Raw genomic sequence first — 20,162 nt, forward strand, 5'->3', positions numbered from 1 at the left:
ATTTACATATCAATTTGAGCAGTAACAGGGTAGAGCAAAAAGGCAAGTAGACTACTTAATGGACTGCAGGTGAATTGATGATACTGCAGTTGGTCTTGTCAGACCACTTCAGATACACGAGTTGGATTTGCTGACCTTCATGATGCGAGTGTAATGATTGTTAACTTAAGCCAAGCGTAATGCTTCTATCAGCGGCAAGGAGGAGACTTATTTCTCGGGAAAAATATTCACGCTTAAAACAACTGATTTAAAGTAATGAACGTCTTCGCGGTGTGCAGTCAGGGCAACGAGGAGGCATTTATCTCTGGACCCCGGCCTCTACAATGTATTCCCACAGCGCTATACCCAAGAGTTCTTAACGTGCAAGCATACGCTTGAAAGACATGGATTTTGTCAGCGCAAGCCCTCAACATTCGGACACTTTGTAAAATGAAACATTAGAGAATTTTTGTATTAAATAATCAGATTTTTATTTACAATTAATTTACATAGTTAGAAAACTATTCATTCAATTGCACTTTAATTTTTTCTTTATTTATCGGCTTGTACAAAAGAAGCAAATACACTGTTTTCTTGTTCCAGCAAAACCTCAGGCTTGTCATACTCTAAGATTACTCCTCTCTTCATCACAATGACCAGGTCCGCGTTTAAAATCGTGTGCACTCGATGCTGGAGGAAACAGATAAGAAAGAACATTAATATATGACTTGTGTTTTATGACTGTAAAATAGTAACAGAAACATAAATATAACTTAACAATATATAGGATATCTTTGAATTGAATATAATACTAGAACAAACAGTAACAAGCACTGGTAATGCTAATGTGCAAAGTATGTCATCGCAGGGATTCGCAAAGGCAGTTCTCAAGTGTTGCAAGTACAAATGCTGTTTCTCACAAGTTTGCCGTCTTTGCTTTGCCAATACTGAGGAAAACAGTAGCAAAAAGGAATTTTTATATAGAATGCAAATACGGGAAATGCGACAAAAAGAGTAATGGCTGAATGCCCTTATGTATTCCAAAAAAGACCTTCCTGGAAGATAGAATTATAGACTGAGGCCCATATTTATGAGGTTTTGCCATAGGGCAGTGCCGCAGGCCTTCCTGCTGCGCTGCCCTATGGCAAAAGAAAAGGGCAGGAATGTGCCGTATCTATCAGATACAGCGCATTCCTATCCTTTTCCCCTGGGCGGCGCACAATGGGCTGCCGTGCGCCAACGCAGGCACCTTTGCACCATGGCGCAAGGGTGCCTGCTAGAGTGCAGCACACATAGAAAAAGGAAAAACAAGGAGAAATAAAGATATTTCTTCTCGTTGTGCCTCCCTTATGCCTCCCCTAGGGAGGAGTATGTTTTTGGCGCTGCCTCCTAGTTACGATTTCTCATAAATATGGGGCAGTGTCAAAAAGCCATGGATGTTGCTGGGAACGCCCCCAGCAACACCCACCGCACGCCCCTTTAACGGAAAAAACTGCGATAAAGGCAACGATATTGACGAGGCAGCATTAAGCCAAAAAAAAGTGGCTTCATTGCTGCCTTGTAAATATGAAGAAGGCGCCTGTGCCACTGACATCACAAAAAGTGACGTTCCGGCGGCGCTCGGGGCCTCATAAATGAGGCCCTAGGTAACAAGTAACATGTTGTGAGGTAGTAGTACTTCGCTTGGTGGAGCCAAAGCCTACTCTGCGTACAGTTTAAAGATATGGTAAGAATAAGCAGACAGCTTTGTTGTTAAGCCAGACCAAAAAACTACTGGTGATATAGGGATGCCTGTGCCAACCCCACATGCAGGTCTCATAGAGGTCTCTTATTGACTGAAGCCCTTATTTATGAGGTTTTGCTCAGCACCGCAGGCCTTCCTGCTGAAAAGACACAAAGTCAGGCTTCCTGATTGGTCTCTACCAAAAGAGTAAAGTCTTTCTGGCACGTAATGGAAGGAAACCGAGCAACCTGCACAGTTAGGTAAGCACTGCAACATAATGCACATTGTCTAATGCTCTAATTAAATAAAAACTATACTAAAAACACCCCTCGCCATTCTTTCCAGAAAATTTCCTATTTCAATAGCAAAGGAGTCTCAAGACCATGTTTACGTGGAATGCCACCTGGCTTGGGTCAAGAACAAGATGTTTGCTTCAAATGGTGCATGATAGGTCATATCATGGTCGAAACATATATCTACACAAATATTGCATACACAGTATCGACTTTACCACTACATCATGAGGTAAGTCTAGTTAAGTGGGTGTGGAGTTATGAGCAGTACATATATAGTTGCCTTTTGATATTGGTAATGGAAATATTGTGGATGACGTAATTTTATAGGCCAATATACCAACAATAATATAGTGACAAACAGCCCTCCAAATGCTTCTGTAACTTAGCCGCAGCTCATTTGGTGCCACTTCGGTGGTAACAAACTAATTGAATACTGACAGAGTTTTCCTTCTTAGCAGATCTCATTAATATATTTGAAATGGTACTTTTAAGACCGATCGATTAAGATCTCGGTGAGATGGATAACATCTTTCTGTAAACTGTTGTAAGACTCGCATGCAGAGGGATGAACATTACTCCACTGTGTAGACCACAGCAGTGAGCATTGATGAGTGGGAAGTTGGCATATTTGTGATGCTCTATCCTACTTGTCAGCTGTTTTCATGGTGTCTCGTTTTTATGTACCTCATTTGTAAAGCATGCACTTATTCTGCTTAACATTTTTCTGGCTTGAAATTCATGTTTCATGTTTTCAATACCCACGAGAACAAAGAACATGATGGGTTTGCACCCTAAATCGTGTAGCTGTGGTCACGCAATTAAACGTGGCAGCCAAGGTATCTGAATAATTCACCGATCACTCTGCGAAAATGTGCAGGGATGTGATTAAGTCACCCATGCCTCAGATTTGTCAACAGGCTCTCATTTCGCTATTTTTTTCAGAATTAAATGCAACAGGCACAGTGTTTTTCTCTGTTATCACTGCTTTATATATGGTGCTTAACTTATACTACTAACTGGTGATGCAGCAGCAATTCCACCTCTCTCCAATGACCTCAAGCTACCTAAGGAAGGCTGCTGCACGCTTGGTCTACCCATTCCGATCTTCAACCATCGAATATTCCTCCATCTAAAGCCCATCACACATCTTAAATGATAGGAATACATGTCACTGTATACTTAAAGCCATTATTTTTAAACCATTCGGTAAAACAGTGCACAGTGCACAGTGTTGTGACACCGCCCACAGGGTAATAGTGTTAGGTAAAAATGAAATATGCACACATTTTGGTCACTGACAGGACCACACTGGGAAACGGCCATTACAACGAAGCCGTTTCCACGAAATCGTTAACCACGCATGCAGTACAACGCATGCGTGGTTACCACGAAAGCCTTTACCACGCATACCTTTACTACGAGGTTTGTAGTAAAGGTATATGTGGTAAAGGTAAAAAGTAAAAAAAGGGGGGTTTGGGGGGTATCCCCCCCAAAAAAAAACTCACCTGAAGTCACGTCGGGTTATGTATTTAATCAGCGTCGTTTAAGAGAAAACGGAAAATAAACTTCCGCTTTCTCTTAACGACGTATGACGTCACCACGCAAACAATCGAGGTAAATGTTATGCGTGGTAAACGAATTCCGTTATAACGCATGCGTGGTAAAGGCATGCGTTGCAACGGAATTCGTTGTAACGTCATACATTCGACCACACTACTAGACTCTTCTGTGATTTTTTTACTATGATCGTGTATTTATTCAAGCGGTTGGGATGCAATAACTCAGTCCTTTAAAGTAGACGCAATTCATGTTGGTGTGTCGCTGAATATACTGAAAATCTGGCACTGGCCCCTGCCCATGATATTTAATATTGGCCACCTCTTTCTCTAAGTCAGCAATCTGCAGCATCAGTGTAATCATAGCTTCACAGATCCTAGAATGAAGGGTCTCCGTGAGGGCTTTTAAGGAGATCTTGGATCTCGCACGCTGAATGGCCAATGAAAGAGCGTTCTAAGCCACGACTAAAAGTGAGGTTATTGTGTGTAAATCTATGCACTGAGGCCCCATGAGGCTGACACTGCCATGGCTCAGTCTTTCATTCTCCCTAGCCTCATGAACAGCTGGTGTAAAATATCCCCGTTATTGTCTGGTGTTAGAAAAATGTATGCAATATTTTTTTATTATCTATAAATGTCGAGTTTTGTAAGGACATAACTGACAACAAGCATTTCAAGTGAACAGGATAATCACACACGCCCTCCCCCGCTTTTAGCAGCATCGCCATTTGCTTGAATATCAGCAGCGAACGTGCAGTTCGTGTACTTACAGCAATCGTTACCACAGTGCGATCATCAAAGGCAGTCATCACCACCTTCTGTAAAATATTTTCCTATGGGGAAAAAAAGAAAAATGAATATTATTAACAGCTTGGAATAACAGGATTGGTGTTATATTTGTATGTCTTGCAAATGTGGGATAGTTTATGGAGCGGCAGGGGTGTTAACGACATGAAAAACACAACTCAGAGTCTGCCAAGGGATCACAGATACTGTAACTTGGCAACAGAGGCTAAAATTGGGACACCCTGGCAACAGACAGAGTGCTTATGCACCTCTTCAGGGTAAGAATCAGGACAGGCTACTGAATGGAACACAGAACACGCTGCGAGAACCAGTGTTGGTAAAGCCCATAGGGCTGCCCTTAGTAAGCTAGTGCGATTTTTTTTGCATGTTTCATTCTACGCATATGCCCCAAAATTAAAAGAATATATTTAATTCCGTAAATCTGGTGGTAAACTGCTGGAAACGAAAATGTTGTATTTAAAAACAAGCACTCCCCTCCCCTCAGCACCTTGAGACCCTCACAGGTAAGTAGTGCACTCTACAAGGGACTGATTGATTGATTACTATTAGGAATAGTTTCAATAAAAGAGTACGAGTGCTTCATTGAAGTACGGTGCACATAGAACTGATATAGAAATTGATTTTAGTTTTAATTCATATCACAGGACAATATGATTCTTACTGGTGAAAAGAGAAGTTAAGAAAAGGGAATACTGATTTTGAATTACTGTAACCTGACTAACCCTTAAGGCAACTGAGCAGTGACGACTGGCTGGGAACAGGAGCAGGGGCTGGGGAGGGAGCCACCGCCTCTCCTTCTCCAAGCAGGAACAGGAAGCAGACAGCCTCTCAGAATCCCCTGACCAATCACAGCGCTGCTAAGACAGCATTGTGATTGGTTTGAGTGCTGTGGTTCCGCACTCAGACGGGGAGGGGGAGGCTAAGCATTTTCTCCACCCAGGCTGTAATGTCGCCTGGGTGGAGAACATGCACAGTGCGCATGATGGTTTGGCCAGCCCAAAAGGGCCGACCAATCCGTCTTGCGCACTTACGTGCAGCAAGAAGCACTCCTACTCCCTCTCCCAGACAAGCCGAGCCCGCTGGGTAGTTTCAAAAATGAAAATGATAATAATGTAACGTTTTTAGCGTTGAATTATTATCATTTTCTTTTTGTACTTGTAGGAGCTGTCCCTGGTATGATCTTTGTCTAGCCCCTGATGTGGATAATGATGGTCTCTGCTTTTGAGGCAATTACTGGGGCTCTTAATTCTCTTCTGCTGCGCTCTGCTAGAACAGACTCGGACGACAGACATAGTTGGTTTAATCACACATGTACACAGGCCTCATAGAAGTTGAGGGCAGCCCTCTACTGTGTCCCAGGAGATTATACTGGTATTAAGCCTCTAAGGACACAGGTGTTAGCCTCTAGGAAAAAAGATGCGAGGGATAAGGCCTGGTTAAATCTGGCCCAGGCGGCAGAGACCAATGATAATACTCTGTTCTGGAATACTGTAAAGCCGCTTTTTGAAAAGTGATTCTATCCCCAAACTAATTTCAAATGTTCCCTTGCAAGCTTAGGTAGATCACTTTGAAAGGATCTTTGATCCTCGGGACAATAATGAGTCAAAGCTCAGCCTTTTGATGCCAGCAGAATAAGACATGAGTCCCATTCTCAAGAGTTGCTTGCCCTTGGATTTCAGGCTGGACGAGGTCCTTGCTGCTTTAAAACGTTGTGCCAAGGGTAAACCCAATGAGGTCCCGGTTGAAGCTTTTATTGGTATGGGTGAGCTTTGGGGTCCTATTTTGACTAGAGCTTTTATTGTGGCGGCCATGGGTTCAGTTTCCCCTACATGGGTTAATTCCATGATTGTTCCCATTTTTACGAAAGGGGATAGGTCAAATCTGAAGTGCTACCGCACCAATTCCCTCTTGAATTCCGCTGCAAAACTTCTGTTTAGGGTTGTTTTGCAGACATTTGAGGACTAGGCATCAATAATTCCATTCTGTAGGATGTCCAGTGTGCATTCAGGAAGGGACTGGGGACAGTGGAACAATGTGTAAACCTTGAACTTCTGCTAGGGAGATACACAAAGGTGAAGCCAGGATCCCTTTACCTGTGCTTTTCCAATATTAGTAGCGCTTTCGATTTAGTGGACCACTCAATTCTATTGCAAACCCTGCTGTCATATGGGACCCCTGAAAATATTGTTTGTTGTCTCTCTCAGCTGTATGAGAATCTCACAGGGCACCCGGTTCCTGTACTCTTGTATGCAGATGACGTGGTCCCATTGTGTCGGACCACTGTCCTGCTGGAGAGAGTAATGGGCAACTTTGCCAGGTTTATGAAATCCAATAAATAAACGATAAATACATTCAGGACATTTGCAGTGTCTTGTGGTTAAATAGCACAAAATGCTAGGTACTTTTTCTTGGAGGGCACACCTATTGCAAAGGTGAATTATTTTTGTTATCTGGGCATTCTCTTTTCTACAACACATACAGAATGCTCGGCTCAAGAGGAACAGAGTATACAAGGGTGCGTTCAGGTTTTCTTGGAAACTCGGCTGCCGCCCTATCAGAGATATTATTACCATCTATAAAGCAAGAGCTCTAGCCACTTATGGTGGGGGGGTGTGGAATACAGCCCTTTACATAGTAGCCCTTTACAATCTGAGGAAAACGCCTTTTTGTACCCGGGGCTTGAAACTTAAATGCCACTTGTGGGTTGTAGCACCTAATGTGCCATCCAGGTAATAATACAATTTCTTATAGCTATCATTTTCTTTCCAACCCCCTTTGGCCACCTCGTCCCAGGCGCCAGTTTTGTTTTTCTATATTCTTTGAAACTCTCCCTCTCCACACTGAGATTTTAAGTACTGGTTAACATTGATCATGGCTCTTAGCTAAAATCAATTACAAGTGTTCACCGCTTGTTGAGGTGGGTTAAGTAGCTGTCACTGGGCTGCAATCTCGGTACTTGTTATTTTGCCAGTTCGGTTTTAATTATCTTCATCCAGAAGATAAGGCTCTAGGTGCTGTCAATTATCATATTATCGGTTTACACCGTAGGTACTCCAGCTTACAGTATTCGCCTTCAATGAGGTCAAGGCTTTTCCACTAAAGATCTCCCTAACTGGAGGAAAATGCTGTAAATGGCATTGCCGAGTCTTGAATCCCATCCTGTTACCTTTGACCCACATGATAATGGATCACAATACCTCATACCTTTCACATCAAAGGCCAGATACTGGTCCCTGCCTTTGACTGCTTCACTTGGGGGCAGCATACTAATACTAGTAAGTACAATTCCTTTGCAACTCACTTTGAGGAGCGTCAGATTTGTATACTGGACACTAAGGAAACTAACTGTGGATTAACGGTTCTATGCTCCGAATCTCACACCATGAGGACGCGAAACATGATATAGGACTATGGGTGTGCACTGAATTCCTTAAATTGCCCTGGGGGTCATACACACCTTCCGACCTGAGCAAAAATATTGTGGTTCAGTGCATCGCAAACCGTCCGGCATTTTTAACATTTGTCAGCTACACATCTTTTTCTGCACTATGCATACTACTTGATGGCAGGAAGAGGAGTCTAATGAGCTGCACAGTTACTAGGCTTGCATTAATGTCTTTGCGGTGCGTGCCACCGAACATAAGAGAGTTATTTATGGTTTAGCAGATGCAAGACATCCTCCAAACCTCTGCCCCCACGGTTCCCCTGCCTCCTGATTTTCCATGATAGAGCCTCAGCTGTCTCCACCACTGGAAACATTTAGCCACCAGCTTACCTTCCACAGATCTGGCAGCAACAAGGCATCAAAGCCCCACCCTATTTAGCGCAAGCCTTCTGTTGCATATTTTCAATGTTTGTGGCTACCATGTACATGATGGTGGTTGCTAAATTGAGCAATGCACCGGCAGACAACTCACAGAGGGAAAAGGGGGGGCTCTTGGCCCCCCCGCCCGCATGGCGGTGCGGCGACCGCTCCCCTCCACCAAGGCCTCTCGGTGGTGGAGCGTGTCCTCTGGGGCGCGCCCTACCACCGATTGGCGGGCGCCCTCCCTGACCCGGATGGCATTGAGCGACATCCGGGTCGGGGGGGCGGGCCGTAGGGGAGGATAAAGAAGCGGGGAGCGCCCAGGGGACTCCTTGTTGCCTGGACGCTCCCCCCCACACCGGTGGTGCCCCGCGCTCTGGGCTTCTTGTTTCTACTAATTTTCCCAATTTGTGTTTCAGGATTCACGACCATCGCCAGACGAACGCGGAGCCGAGGCACGAAGGCGTCGCGGGGTTGGGAGCAGCAGCCTGGAACGGTGGTCGGCGATTAGACAGCAGCCTTGAGCGGCGGTCGGCGTCTCAGCGTGGAGCGGCCTTCGCAGGGGCGGCGGCAGCGTCGAGCGGGGGAGAGTGCAGTGCGACATTGAGGTATTGTGTGGGGGCAACAGGAGGGGACGGCGAACAGTAACGCCTCCTTCGAGCGGGGAACGAGCGCCTGACGGGGCGAAGAGTCGGGTGAAGCGGCAGGCAGTCAAAGTGGTAGAGGCGTTTCAAGGGGGCGAAGCAGGATCGACCAGGGCTGGAATTGGAAGGGAGACCTGTAACTGCGATCTCCCTGTAGCCTGCAATTTCGAAAAAATTAAGTTTTGCCTTGATATATGTAGTTCGAGGGGAGACCTGTAGCCTGCAATTTAGAAGTTCCTTTGACCTTATTAAGTGTAATTAAGTCCTGTCGCCTGCAATTTTTAAAATAATTTATTTTCGTTTTACCGTGCTATTGGCTCTTTTCCTCTAATCTTCGATATTGGGTAATGAAAAAAGGGCGTTTTTGAAACACACATCGGTGCTGGGCTGGGTGGTTTTTAAGCTGCGAAGGGTGGCTAGGGGGTGCCCAACAAGGGTGCGAGTCCCCATCCAAGTGTGGTACTATTGGCAGTTGTCAGCACATGTTTGAGTGCCACTCCCGGATATTAATAATTTTTTATATTTCAGGCAATTAATACTGTGTTTCTTCACACCTCGTGCGCAGTGAGCCCAGAGTGGTGTACGGCAGACCTAGTCACAGATCTGGAACCGGCTGAGACTACGCAGGATTGGACCGGTAAGGGGAGAGCGGGGGGCTTGCATTCCATCGCTTCTGGTAGCCGCCGGGTGGGTCTACGTTAGAGTTTACTTACCCCTGACAAACCGGATCAGCCGGGGCGTTGCGGTTACGGTTGCATGGTGCTTACAGCCCCCTGCGCATCCTCCAGCTATCGAAGGTACAGAGCACACATACACCGAAGGTGTAACACTAGGAGTGTAGGGCAGGGGTGTGCAAACATGCCGGGGCCAAGGGGTGGTAAAGGAGGGCTCAGCATGGAGGTTATGATGCACGCCATGATGCGTGAGATGAGCGAAATTAATAAGAGGCTGGGGAAAGTTGATGAATTGGAAGCCCGCATGAATGAGAGGTTTGCGGATTCTCCAGGCCCATCAGGCAGGCCCGTGCGGCAGAGAGCGGCCCCCTTGCCAAGGGGGGATTTCGTAACCCCGCCAAGGAAATCTAAGGCCAAGAAGCCCAGGTACAGTGCCCCAGCCCCGGTGCCCCTTGTGCCGGTCCCGAGTACGCCCGTACCTGCGGTACCGGTTCCTTTTCCACCCCTGCCGGCAATTCCGGCACCGGTCCCTCCTATGCCTCCGGCACCCCCTCCTGCGGGGCCTATCCCCTCGCCCGTGATACCGATATCTGTCCCGAGTGTGCCGCCGACACCCGCTCCCTTGCCTACCACGCCAGTGCCACCAGACATGCCCCCTGGGGTCCCAAATGTGCCAGCCGTTAACCTGGACCCGGTCCCTGTCGAATTGGTATCTCAGATAACTGCCTTATTGCCTTGGCTGCAAAAGGGGTGTGTTTCCTGCCTCATCAGATCATGCGGCAGAAGCGGCGAAGTTGGTAGAGAAAATTAAAGCTGCAACGGCGGCTGACAGTACTGCGGTGCCCTCATCTTCTTCACTTACAGGTTCCAGTCCCGCTCAACCGAATGGAGATGGTGGTCTACCGGCCAAGGTGCCCGTAAATGGTAAGGAGGTGGCGCTGCCTCTCTTGGGGGACGGCTCAATGCCATCCAGAAGTGAAAATGTGGCACAACATGTGTCCCAGGCAGTGAAGGAGTTGATCTGGGCGGGAAAATATGTGTACATTTTTTCTTTGTTGCTAGACAATAGGGAAATGGAGCAGGCCAAGTTACTAAAAGAATGGATGCACCCGAGCGAATGGAGGGCTCAGTGTTCCAGGTTCAGGGTAGAGGAGACTTTGAAGAATTGGGTCAGGGCCTTTTCCGTCCTTACGGCTATCACGGCTGAACGCCCCCCTAATGTGCAGGCAGCAATGGCTTGCTACCAGAGCAAGATTGTGGGGTGGAGCGATCAATACACTGGGGATGCGTGGAAGGAGTATGATGTTAATTTCAGGAAAGCAAAGGTATTTGACTCATCACTTAGGGGATCATTTAGACACCGGACACCTAAAAGGAGAGGACTGAGGCACAAGAAGAGTCCCGGAGACCCACGCCACGCCGCAAACACCTACTGCAGTGACCGCTACCACCAGACTCGCCGCCGCCGCTCCGGGACCACAAATCCCGGCAGCCCCTGCGGCGGCGCGTTCCCTGACGCGCTAGACGCGCCAGGAGGGGCCATATTTACAGCAAGCCCTCGGAGGAGCGGGGGGATCATTTAGACACCGGACACCTAAAAGGAGAGGACTGAGGCACAAGAAGAGTCCCGGAGACCCACGCCACGCCGCAAACACCTACCTGCAGTGACCGCTACCACCAGACTCGCTGCCGCCGCTCCGGGACCACAAATCCCGGCAGCCCCTGCGGCGGCGCGTTCCCTGACGCGCTAGACGCGCCAGGAGGGGCCATATTTACAGCAAGCCCTCAGCGTCGCGGGACGCGAGCGGGACGCCCGGGGCTAAGCCCGGGCAAAGGGCGGGCCCTCTGTGGCCCTCCGAGGCCTGAGGAGCCTGGCCTGGGCCACAAACCCTGGACGGATTCCCCTAGATCCCTTTGTGATCACAGGAAGATAATACCGGCCATGACTCATCGGGAAACCAGAAGCATGGCTGCCGCAGGAGCTAAAAAACTTACTGGCACATTGGATGACTTTATTACTCGCACTCACGCATTAATTGACGAGGGAATCATACTAATGGATAGGAGAGTTTCCCAAGACCTGGCAACGGCTAAGCGATCCTCTCTGGGCCTCATCGCCCAGGCACAGACGCCTAATACCGATTCCCGTTTGAATATCCAGGCTCTAGTACATAACACCAGGATGACTGGGGTTTCGGATGTTACAGACACCCTTCAGGACTTGGAGGCCTCTCCGAACCTTAACCTCCTAACAGAGAGTGGAGTTCATCAAAGTGAGCTCAACCCATCCAATACGGAAACCGCGATTAATGAAAGGGGCCGGATAGAAGGGGCAATCCCTAAACATAAACGAGAGGTTAACAAACCATCCATTTCTAAAGGGAAGAAGGTTCAAACTGCCCCTAACGATCAAAATGTTGCTTCCGACCCTTTTATCATGGATAATTCACTGGCAGGCCCATCTATTCCCATGGGGGGATCGCATCCCACCAAGAATGGCCTATCCTTGAGCCTCCCAGACGATACTATCATCGACCAGAGCCTAGAGGAAATTCTGGACTTGAGTGGGGAAGTTGGTAACCCAGTAAATTCATCACAGGAGGGGAACGGTGTAAGTATAGACAATATCACTATCTTCAATATGTTAAAAGCACTGCTTGAACCGATAGAGATGAGACTACGCTGCCTGGAGACTATCCTAAAGAATATACACAAGGATATTAGTGCTCCTAGTTTCACTATGAATAATAAACCAGCCCAGGTCAATCCACCTAAAATGGCCAATAAGCCGTCCGTGGTGGTTAATAGAGTTCCGGTGACCAAAAATACTGACCCCGCGAAATCAAGTAACACCTTAAAACAGGACGGTACTAAAACTAAGTCTTCTGTAATAGTTCAAAACCACAAAAATGATCAAACCCAGAACATGATAATAACTAATCCAACCCCGCAGCCCTCAAATTCTGATGTATTCACCAGACCCAAGGGAATAGCTCGCAGAAACATCCATCTTCCCCCGGATGCTTGTCCCTATGTGGTCATTCTTACCGGCGTTACTGTAATTTCTCCATCAGAACTAGAGTCGTATCAGGCCTTAAAAAACAAAGTATGCCATTGGCTATCCAAAAATTATCCTCTCCCACCAAACATACCGAGCAACATCTTAATGGTAGAGAGAACCTCGTGGGTGGGAGGTAATAGGAAAAAACTGCAAGGGGACTGTGTAGTGGTCACCTTTGAGAACACGGAGGCCGTGGATTTTATATGCAACAGCGGACCTCCTAGACACCATGAAAACACTGTGACTGCTAGACCCCTTTCCTATTTTTATTTACCAGAAAATCAAGCTGATAACCGATGGAGCTGGCTAAAGGGACTAAATGACTTTAAACCTAGACAGAGATTTACCCCCCCGTGGGAATTACAACACCATGGATGGGAGGAGGGGGGGGATGTGGGTTGGAATATGGTAAGGAGAAGAAGAGGGAGACCGCATCAAGGAGTCCCCTTTGTTGGGTCACATCATACTCAGCCTCAGAATTACCATCATTTTGTAAATGGGTTAAATAATGCTTTCCATTTTCCAATGGTAAATCGCTTTGATTGTCTGTCAACCACAGATTGGGTTGACTGACAGATACAGGACTCCCCAATAGGAAGGAATCATCAGAGCCCCCCTTCTCAACTATGTATGGCCACTACCACGAGGGATCTGGAAAAATCAAACTTACCTACAATGTTCGACAAAGCCCTTGTTGCTGGCGAGATCCGGGGGTCGCCTACTATGCATAACGATGATCCATTACACTGTAAAATTCTTACCTGAAACGTGGCGGGCTTAAATGCAAAGGCGTTAGACCCTATATGGCAAGGGTTCGTTAGTCAGTACGATATCCTGGCACTCCAAGAAACATGGGATACTACTACAAGTTTCTCAATGGATGGCTATTGTAGTTTTTTTTCCCCAGCAGTGTCGGGCTTAAGAGGGAGAGCCAAGGGTGGCCTACTTACATTGTGCTCCCTGAATTTGGTGGGTGTCTTTAAAAAACTAGAATCCGCACCTACAAACTCGTTAGTTGTGGAGTGGACTCTGTCAGACTCACATATTTTTCTGCTTATTAACTTTTACAATTCCAAAGAGGTTTCCTGTGAGAATGAGCATTTGATTTCTTTGCTAGACTTTTTGTCAGTCTATAGACAAGATTGCATTTCCATCCCAGAGATGGTAATTCTGGGTGATTTTAATATTCACCCCTGTGAGGGGGATTGCTATAACGACAGATATGGAGGATTACCGATCGAGGGCATCCCCCATTTTGAACACACGAAGGAGGGCGAGGGCCTTGAAACTTTCCTTGCGAACTTAAACTTATTTGAACCAGACCAGGGCAAAAACGAGCCTAGAGCACCTACCTTTATCGGGAGAGACGCCAACACCGTCATAGACTACATTTTTGTATCAACCGGGGCTCTGGCTAAGGCATACGAGTATAGGGTGGTAGTTGCTAGTTTTAGTGATCATCATCCTGTCCTCTTAAAGCTGGACCTAGATTGCTTCCGGACTGGCAGAACAACTGGTGTGGCGGCTTCAAGAGACCTGACGACTAAGGATCAGGGAAGGCGGCTAAAATGGGAGAAGATTGTCCCTGAGCAATTCTTTTAAAGATTAGCCCAAGAGACTGAGGATAATATGGCAGTTTGCTTAGATTCAACTGCCTCGGGCTCTGATGTAGTGGCCGCCTATGTGGAGATATGTGCGAGTATTACCAAGAATTTGGAGTTAAGTTCGGGTGCGCAAGGTAGTAAAAAAATTCACAAATGGTTTAATAAGGAATGCTCGCTAAAGCACTCTACTCTGTTGAAGGCACTAAAACATAAACCCAGAGACAAGTCATTAGTGGCAAATTTAAGGAAAGAATACAAAAGTGCAGTTGCTAAACGCAAGAACCAAATCAAGGAGGAAGCCTGGGTCAGCTTATTAGACACTGATGTATTGAGAGACAGTAAAAAGTTTTGGGCCATTGTGAACCAGCCTTTTTTTTCCGAGGATGGGAAGACCGACATGGAATGTGTGATTGAAGATGATAGATGGCTTTGTCACTTCAAACAGATTTACGAATCCACGGTACCAACTTTACCAGTCAGCACCCACGGTCCACCCAATCTGGTCATGGAATTTAATACAACGGAGGTTGAAAGGGCAATTAAAAATACCAGTAAATACAAGGCCCCTGGACCTGACGGGGTCCCTGCAGATCTCTACATCCAGTATCCGCAATTTTGGTCAAAAATACTAACTAATGTCTTTAATGCGATACCTGCAGCTGGTTTCCCATCTTCCTGGTCTACCTCTATCATTGTTCCCATATTTAAAAAGGGGAACAGGGGGGATCCTGCCTGCTACAGGCCAATCTCCCTGCTGGACTCTGCTGTTAAGATCTTGGGCAGAGTCATTCTGCAAAGACTCGGGGATTGGCTTGAGGAGGGCGGGATCCTCTCTGATTTGCAGTATGGTTTTAGAGCATATAGGGGGACCATGGATCAATGTTTAAACCTTCACCTTATTATTAGCAAATACACTGTGGTGAAGGGGGGGCTTCTTTATTTGGGTTTTATGGATTTATCTTCTGCTTTCGACCTGGTTAACCGTTCTAAGCTGTGGATTATTTTACGAGATTTGGGTTTGGACACCACCTTGGTTAATTTTTTGCACGATCTTCACCAAAATTTGTTTGCCTCTGTCAGGGTACCTAGGGAGGGAAGATGCTCTGAGAAGTTTAGATCAGGGAGAGGGGTCAGACAAGGCTGCATTCTTGCCCCTCTCCTTTTTACTTTGTACATCAACTCCCTGGGGAAATCCTTGAACTCAGCTACCTTGGACATGCCGCGTATGGGGGGGTCACCTATCCCGGTCCTCCTATACGCGGACGATGCCGTCCTCATAGCTCGTACAGGCGTGGGCCTGCAAAGACTACTGGATCACTTTGGTGGTTTTATGGAAGCTCTGGACCTAAAGATTAATACAGCTAAATCTCATGTCCTGGTTACAGGCTCAAGGAAGAAAAACATGAAGCTCAGGTCTTTTAGCTGTAATAACTCTCCAATCTCGAGGGTACCCTTTTTTTGTTATTTAGGCGTCACCTTTGACGAGAAAGGAACTTGGGGTGCCCAACTGAAATTAAAAGAGAATGGAGTTAGTAGATCCACTGCAGCACTCATGCATTTCTCCAAAAGGCTTGGTTCAAGACCCATGGAGGCGATGACTCGCATTTACAGATCTAAATGCTTGGCAATCGCATCTTACGGGGCAGATATCTGGGGTTATGTTTCAGCCCCAGGCATACAAGCTGTAGAAAACAAATTTATACGTACCTTGCTATCACTCCCAAAATCATCTCCCACATATTCAATCCATAATGAAATAGGCTTGGGATACGCTACTGATCTCTTAAAAATGTCCCCGCTGTTATGTTGGATCAAAACTTGGACAAACGAGGAGATCACATTGAATCACTGCATTCTCAAAGACTGTATGGCCTTGGATAAAGCAGCCAGCATACCCTGGCTGGCGTATGTTAGAGCGGCATGCGCAAGGCTAGGGCGCCCGGACATGTACTCTTTACCACAGAGCCTCAAGAAAGAGGATGCAAGGTGGGTCAAGCAGCATTTTCGAAATATGTTGGAGACAGAGAGGGAAGTGGTTGAGCTCTGCAAGCCAATGGTAAGGACATTATTCCAACTCTCGTCGTCCATGGCTATGGAACCTTATCTGAAATATGTAACCAAACCATACCACTGTTTTTTACTAATAAGGTTCAGGTTTAACCAGATACATCTTTTGCTTGGCTCATACACAAAATGGGGTATTCCAGAAAATTCCCCACCCTGTTCCTGTGACTGCTTTTCCACGCAGGATACTCTTCATCTAGTTATGCTTTGCGATCATTACAGGGTGGCCCGTAAAAAATTCCTCTTCCCAATTTTGAAAGATCTGAACTTCGCCGAGGTACGGCCGGCCCTCCTACACCTACAGATGCTGAACTCGGTGCAGGTCACATATAGTGTAGCTTGTTTTTTGGTAGCAGCCGTCAGACAAAACAAAACTAAACTCCCTCCGTTAAACAACCTCCAAACCTGATATTTTTCTGTAAAATATGTTCGTGGGGAATGTACAAAATATACTGGAAGGTGTATTTTTCATATCTACTTTTTTGAACTTGTTTTTATTTTTATAACTTCTTTCTCTTTTAAATACTTTTTAATGGATTCTTCAGGATTTGCAATCACCTTTTGAAACTTTCATTGTAAATTTAATTGTATTTTAATTGTATTTTATTGCTTATGAACTATGTACTGCTTTTATGGTTTTAATTAACCGAATAAAGTTTCTTGACTGACTGACTGACTGACTGACTCATCACTGGCATGGGACAGAGTAGATTCTATGTCTTGGCATAAGCAGTTCTCAGGGGACACAGCCCCACCCCAGGCCGCTAATGCAGTCAGGGTGTTCTCCGCCAGACCCCAACAGCCCTTTCGGTCAGCCCAGGGGAGTGAGGTCCCGGGGAAGAATAGGGGGGGGGTCGGAGAGAAAAGGGGTATGCTGGAACTTTGATAAGCACTCCTGCACAAGGGCCCAGGGCACCTGTAGATTTAGACATGCATGTGCAGTCTGTGGTCACCCATCCCACCCCGAGACAACTTGCAGGTCCAAGCAAGGCAACCACGGTCAGAGGGGAAGGGGGAAGCCAGAGTAGTGTAGACCAGTGGTTCCCAAACTTTTGACTCCTGAGGACCCCCATTGAGTCACCACTGGCAGCCGGGGACCCCCAAGAAATTTGTAGGATTTAAATTCCAAACATTAAAACAGTAATTCGGACGAAATGAACACACGTGTGCACACAAAATGAATACTCAAATTACTAATGATTATGGGGCATATTTACAAGCCCCTATCACCATGGGAACATCACCTTTTGATAGTTTCCCGTGGAGATAGGGCTTTGCCCTATTTACAAGGAAACATTAAGCGACTTAACGTGCCTTAACGGTGCCTTGTACATAAAACCCCCTTTCATCCAATGCTTAGCGTGAAAGATGTGGGCAGTGGGTGTTGCGGTGGGCGTTTCCCCTGTAACACCCATTGATTTTGACATTGTCCCCTATTTACAAGAACAGCGTAAATGGGAAGCAGCGCCAAAATTAAGACCAGGGAAACTGGTCTGAACTTGGTGAAACAAGGAGAAATGCTTCATTTCTCTTTGTTTTTGCAAAACGCCTAGGATTGTTTATGTTCAGGAAGGTGACCCTTCCTGCACATCAACAACCTTTAAAAAAATGACATTTTGTAACTTCCATGTGTGCTGCATTAAGCAGCACACATAGAAGTGACACCATTACATTATTCAAGATTGTTTATGTGCAGGAAGGGGGACCTTCCTGTACATAAACAATCTTTCCATGTTAAGTGTAGAGCCAGCCCAGGGGAAACACAGGGCTGCACCATATTCTTGTAAATATGGTGCAGCCCTGTGTTTCTGAAGTGGCGAAGTGTGCTGTTAAGCCAAGGAGGCTAGTGACACTCTCCGCCCCTACTGTTGTATTTTATATTGAAAGAATTTGCAAGAAAACAAAACAAGTTAATGGGAAGGTTGGTGCTGCATCTCCGTGACTTTTCAATGGTTGGCTTTATTTCGCAGTACAAGGCTCCTGCCAAGGCCAGACTGGACACTCAAAGCCGCCCTGGCAAATGATTTCAGACCAGTGCCCATACGGTGCACACCAAGTGCAGTGATTGAGCCTGACGCGTACAAAGGGGACTTTGGGAGGCTCGCCCCTTAAGAAATTTAGGAAACAATGGTGCATTCTACAACACAATTATCATTATATATTGAATTGTATTAGCTTTTAAAGAATAGTAAATAAAGACCTGACTATGCACAAGAATACGCCAATCTTTCTGGGGGTTCTTCAATGATTCCCCCACTATCACCCTCCAACAGTGCCTCTCATCGCTCCATAGCCCCTCTGTCACATGCATTTCATTTCTTACAGCATCTCTCATACCATTGTAGGATGTCAGAGCACTTTACATCACACACATATAGAGACAGTGAGTCATATGTGTTAGTGTATAGAAAATGTTTCATATGGCAAAGGGGACTACAAGGTGTGGAATTCACATGTCATTCATACTAGTAGGCATTTTTAAAGAGTGCTGGTCTGGAGAAAAACAAACTCAGGATTCAGAACATAACACAGTGGTTTGCATTGGCTTTAACAATTAAAATGTTTTTCAACCCAAATAAACCTTTCTAGAAGCATAAGGATAATGAAAGACTGAGAAAAAACATAAATCACTAACCTGTACCTTGCAGTTTGCAATCAGCTGTTTGATGAGTTTATTGGTTACTGTGCTAGTTCACGATTGACACTTATGAACTGCACTGTAACAAAATAATCTCTCTGACAAAAGCAGTAACCCACTGACCTATGCATATAAAATACTGTTTTTGAAAATGCATGTTACACGTTCTTTGCAGTAGGCATATAAACCCTCTGTGCTACATTTCTTCAGTCAAAGCTGCCACCAGTCAAAACTCTCATGTCTTTCCAGCAGGTACATTAATCACTGTTATCTTGACACTTTTATTGTTCTTTGAACTCTGCTAATTAAACAAGATGCTTTGCAGTGCTTTTAAAACTGCTGCCTGAGGACCCCCTGGGAATGTGTCACGGACCCCTGGGGGTCCGCGGACCACAGTTTGGGAAACACTGGTGTAGCCGATTCGGGCCCTCCCACACCGATAGACGTTTTGGCAATGATTCCATGGTTGAATAGATACCCGGACCACGCAGCGGCCACTCTCCTTCAGGAAGGTTTCTCACAAGGTTTTAGGATCCCGGCGGTGGGGTACACAGGTAGCGAACGTTGCAGGAACCAACTGTCAGTAAAGCATAACCCTGAAGTGGTGGGTGCGAAGATTAGCAAGGAACTGTCGCTGGGCAGGATAGCGGGCCCCTTCCAGGAGGTGCCTGTACCCAATTTTGTGTGTTCACCGCTTGGAGTAGTACCGAAAAAAGAGAGAGGCGAGTTTAGATTGATCCACAACCTGTCGGCACCAAGAGGAGCATCCTTGAACGATGCGATTGATGAGGGGATTTGTAGTGTAAAATATGCCTCATTTGACCAGGCTGTTGATTTATTGCGAGCTCTGGGGCCAGGGGCACTGATGGCAAAGTCCGACATAGAATCTGCTTTCCGTCTCCTCCCAGTCCATCCTTTGGATCACCACCTCCTAGGTTTCAATTTCGAAGGCAAGTTTTACATGGACAAATGCATGCCCATGGGCTGTTCCATTTCATGTGCTTACTTTGAGACGTTTAGCTCGTTTCTAGAGTGGGTCATGAGACAGGCGACGGGCCACCAGCAGGTCATGCATTACCTAGACGATTTCCTTTTCTTAGGTGCGGCAGGCTCTCAGGAGTGTGCCTGGGCATTGCAGGAATTTTGCGTGCTCATGCGGGCTTTTGGGGTCCCGCTAGCACCAGGGAAGACGGTCGGCCCGTCCACCTGCTTGGAATTCCTTGGTATCGAAATTGACTCGGTGGAGGGATGCTTCAGGTTGCCCAGGGACAAAGTGTCTAGATTTAGGGCAGCGCTTTGTCAATGTCTACG

General features: G+C 46.3%; 1 protein-coding gene across 3 annotated transcripts in view; it reads right to left on the minus strand.

Moving 5' to 3' along the window:
• Positions 1 to 461: 461 nt before the first annotated feature.
• ABCC8 (ATP binding cassette subfamily C member 8) overlaps positions 462 to 20,162 on the minus strand; it is a 1,340,683-nt gene continuing 1,320,982 nt past the window's right edge. For all 3 annotated transcript variants that reach the window (XM_078681060.1, XM_078681061.1, XM_078681059.1), the window contains 2 exons: positions 4,325 to 4,387; positions 462 to 669 (listed from right to left, as the gene is read on the minus strand). In XM_078681060.1, coding sequence (XP_078537186.1) covers positions 532 to 669; positions 4,325 to 4,387 — 201 coding nt within the window. In that variant the 3' untranslated portion in view covers positions 462 to 531. The remainder of the gene's footprint in view (positions 670 to 4,324; positions 4,388 to 20,162) is intronic.

The sequence above is a fragment of the Lissotriton helveticus genome, chromosome 3_1 (assembly GCF_964261635.1).
Source record: "Lissotriton helveticus chromosome 3_1, aLisHel1.1, whole genome shotgun sequence".
NCBI lineage: Eukaryota > Metazoa > Chordata > Amphibia > Caudata > Salamandridae > Lissotriton > Lissotriton helveticus.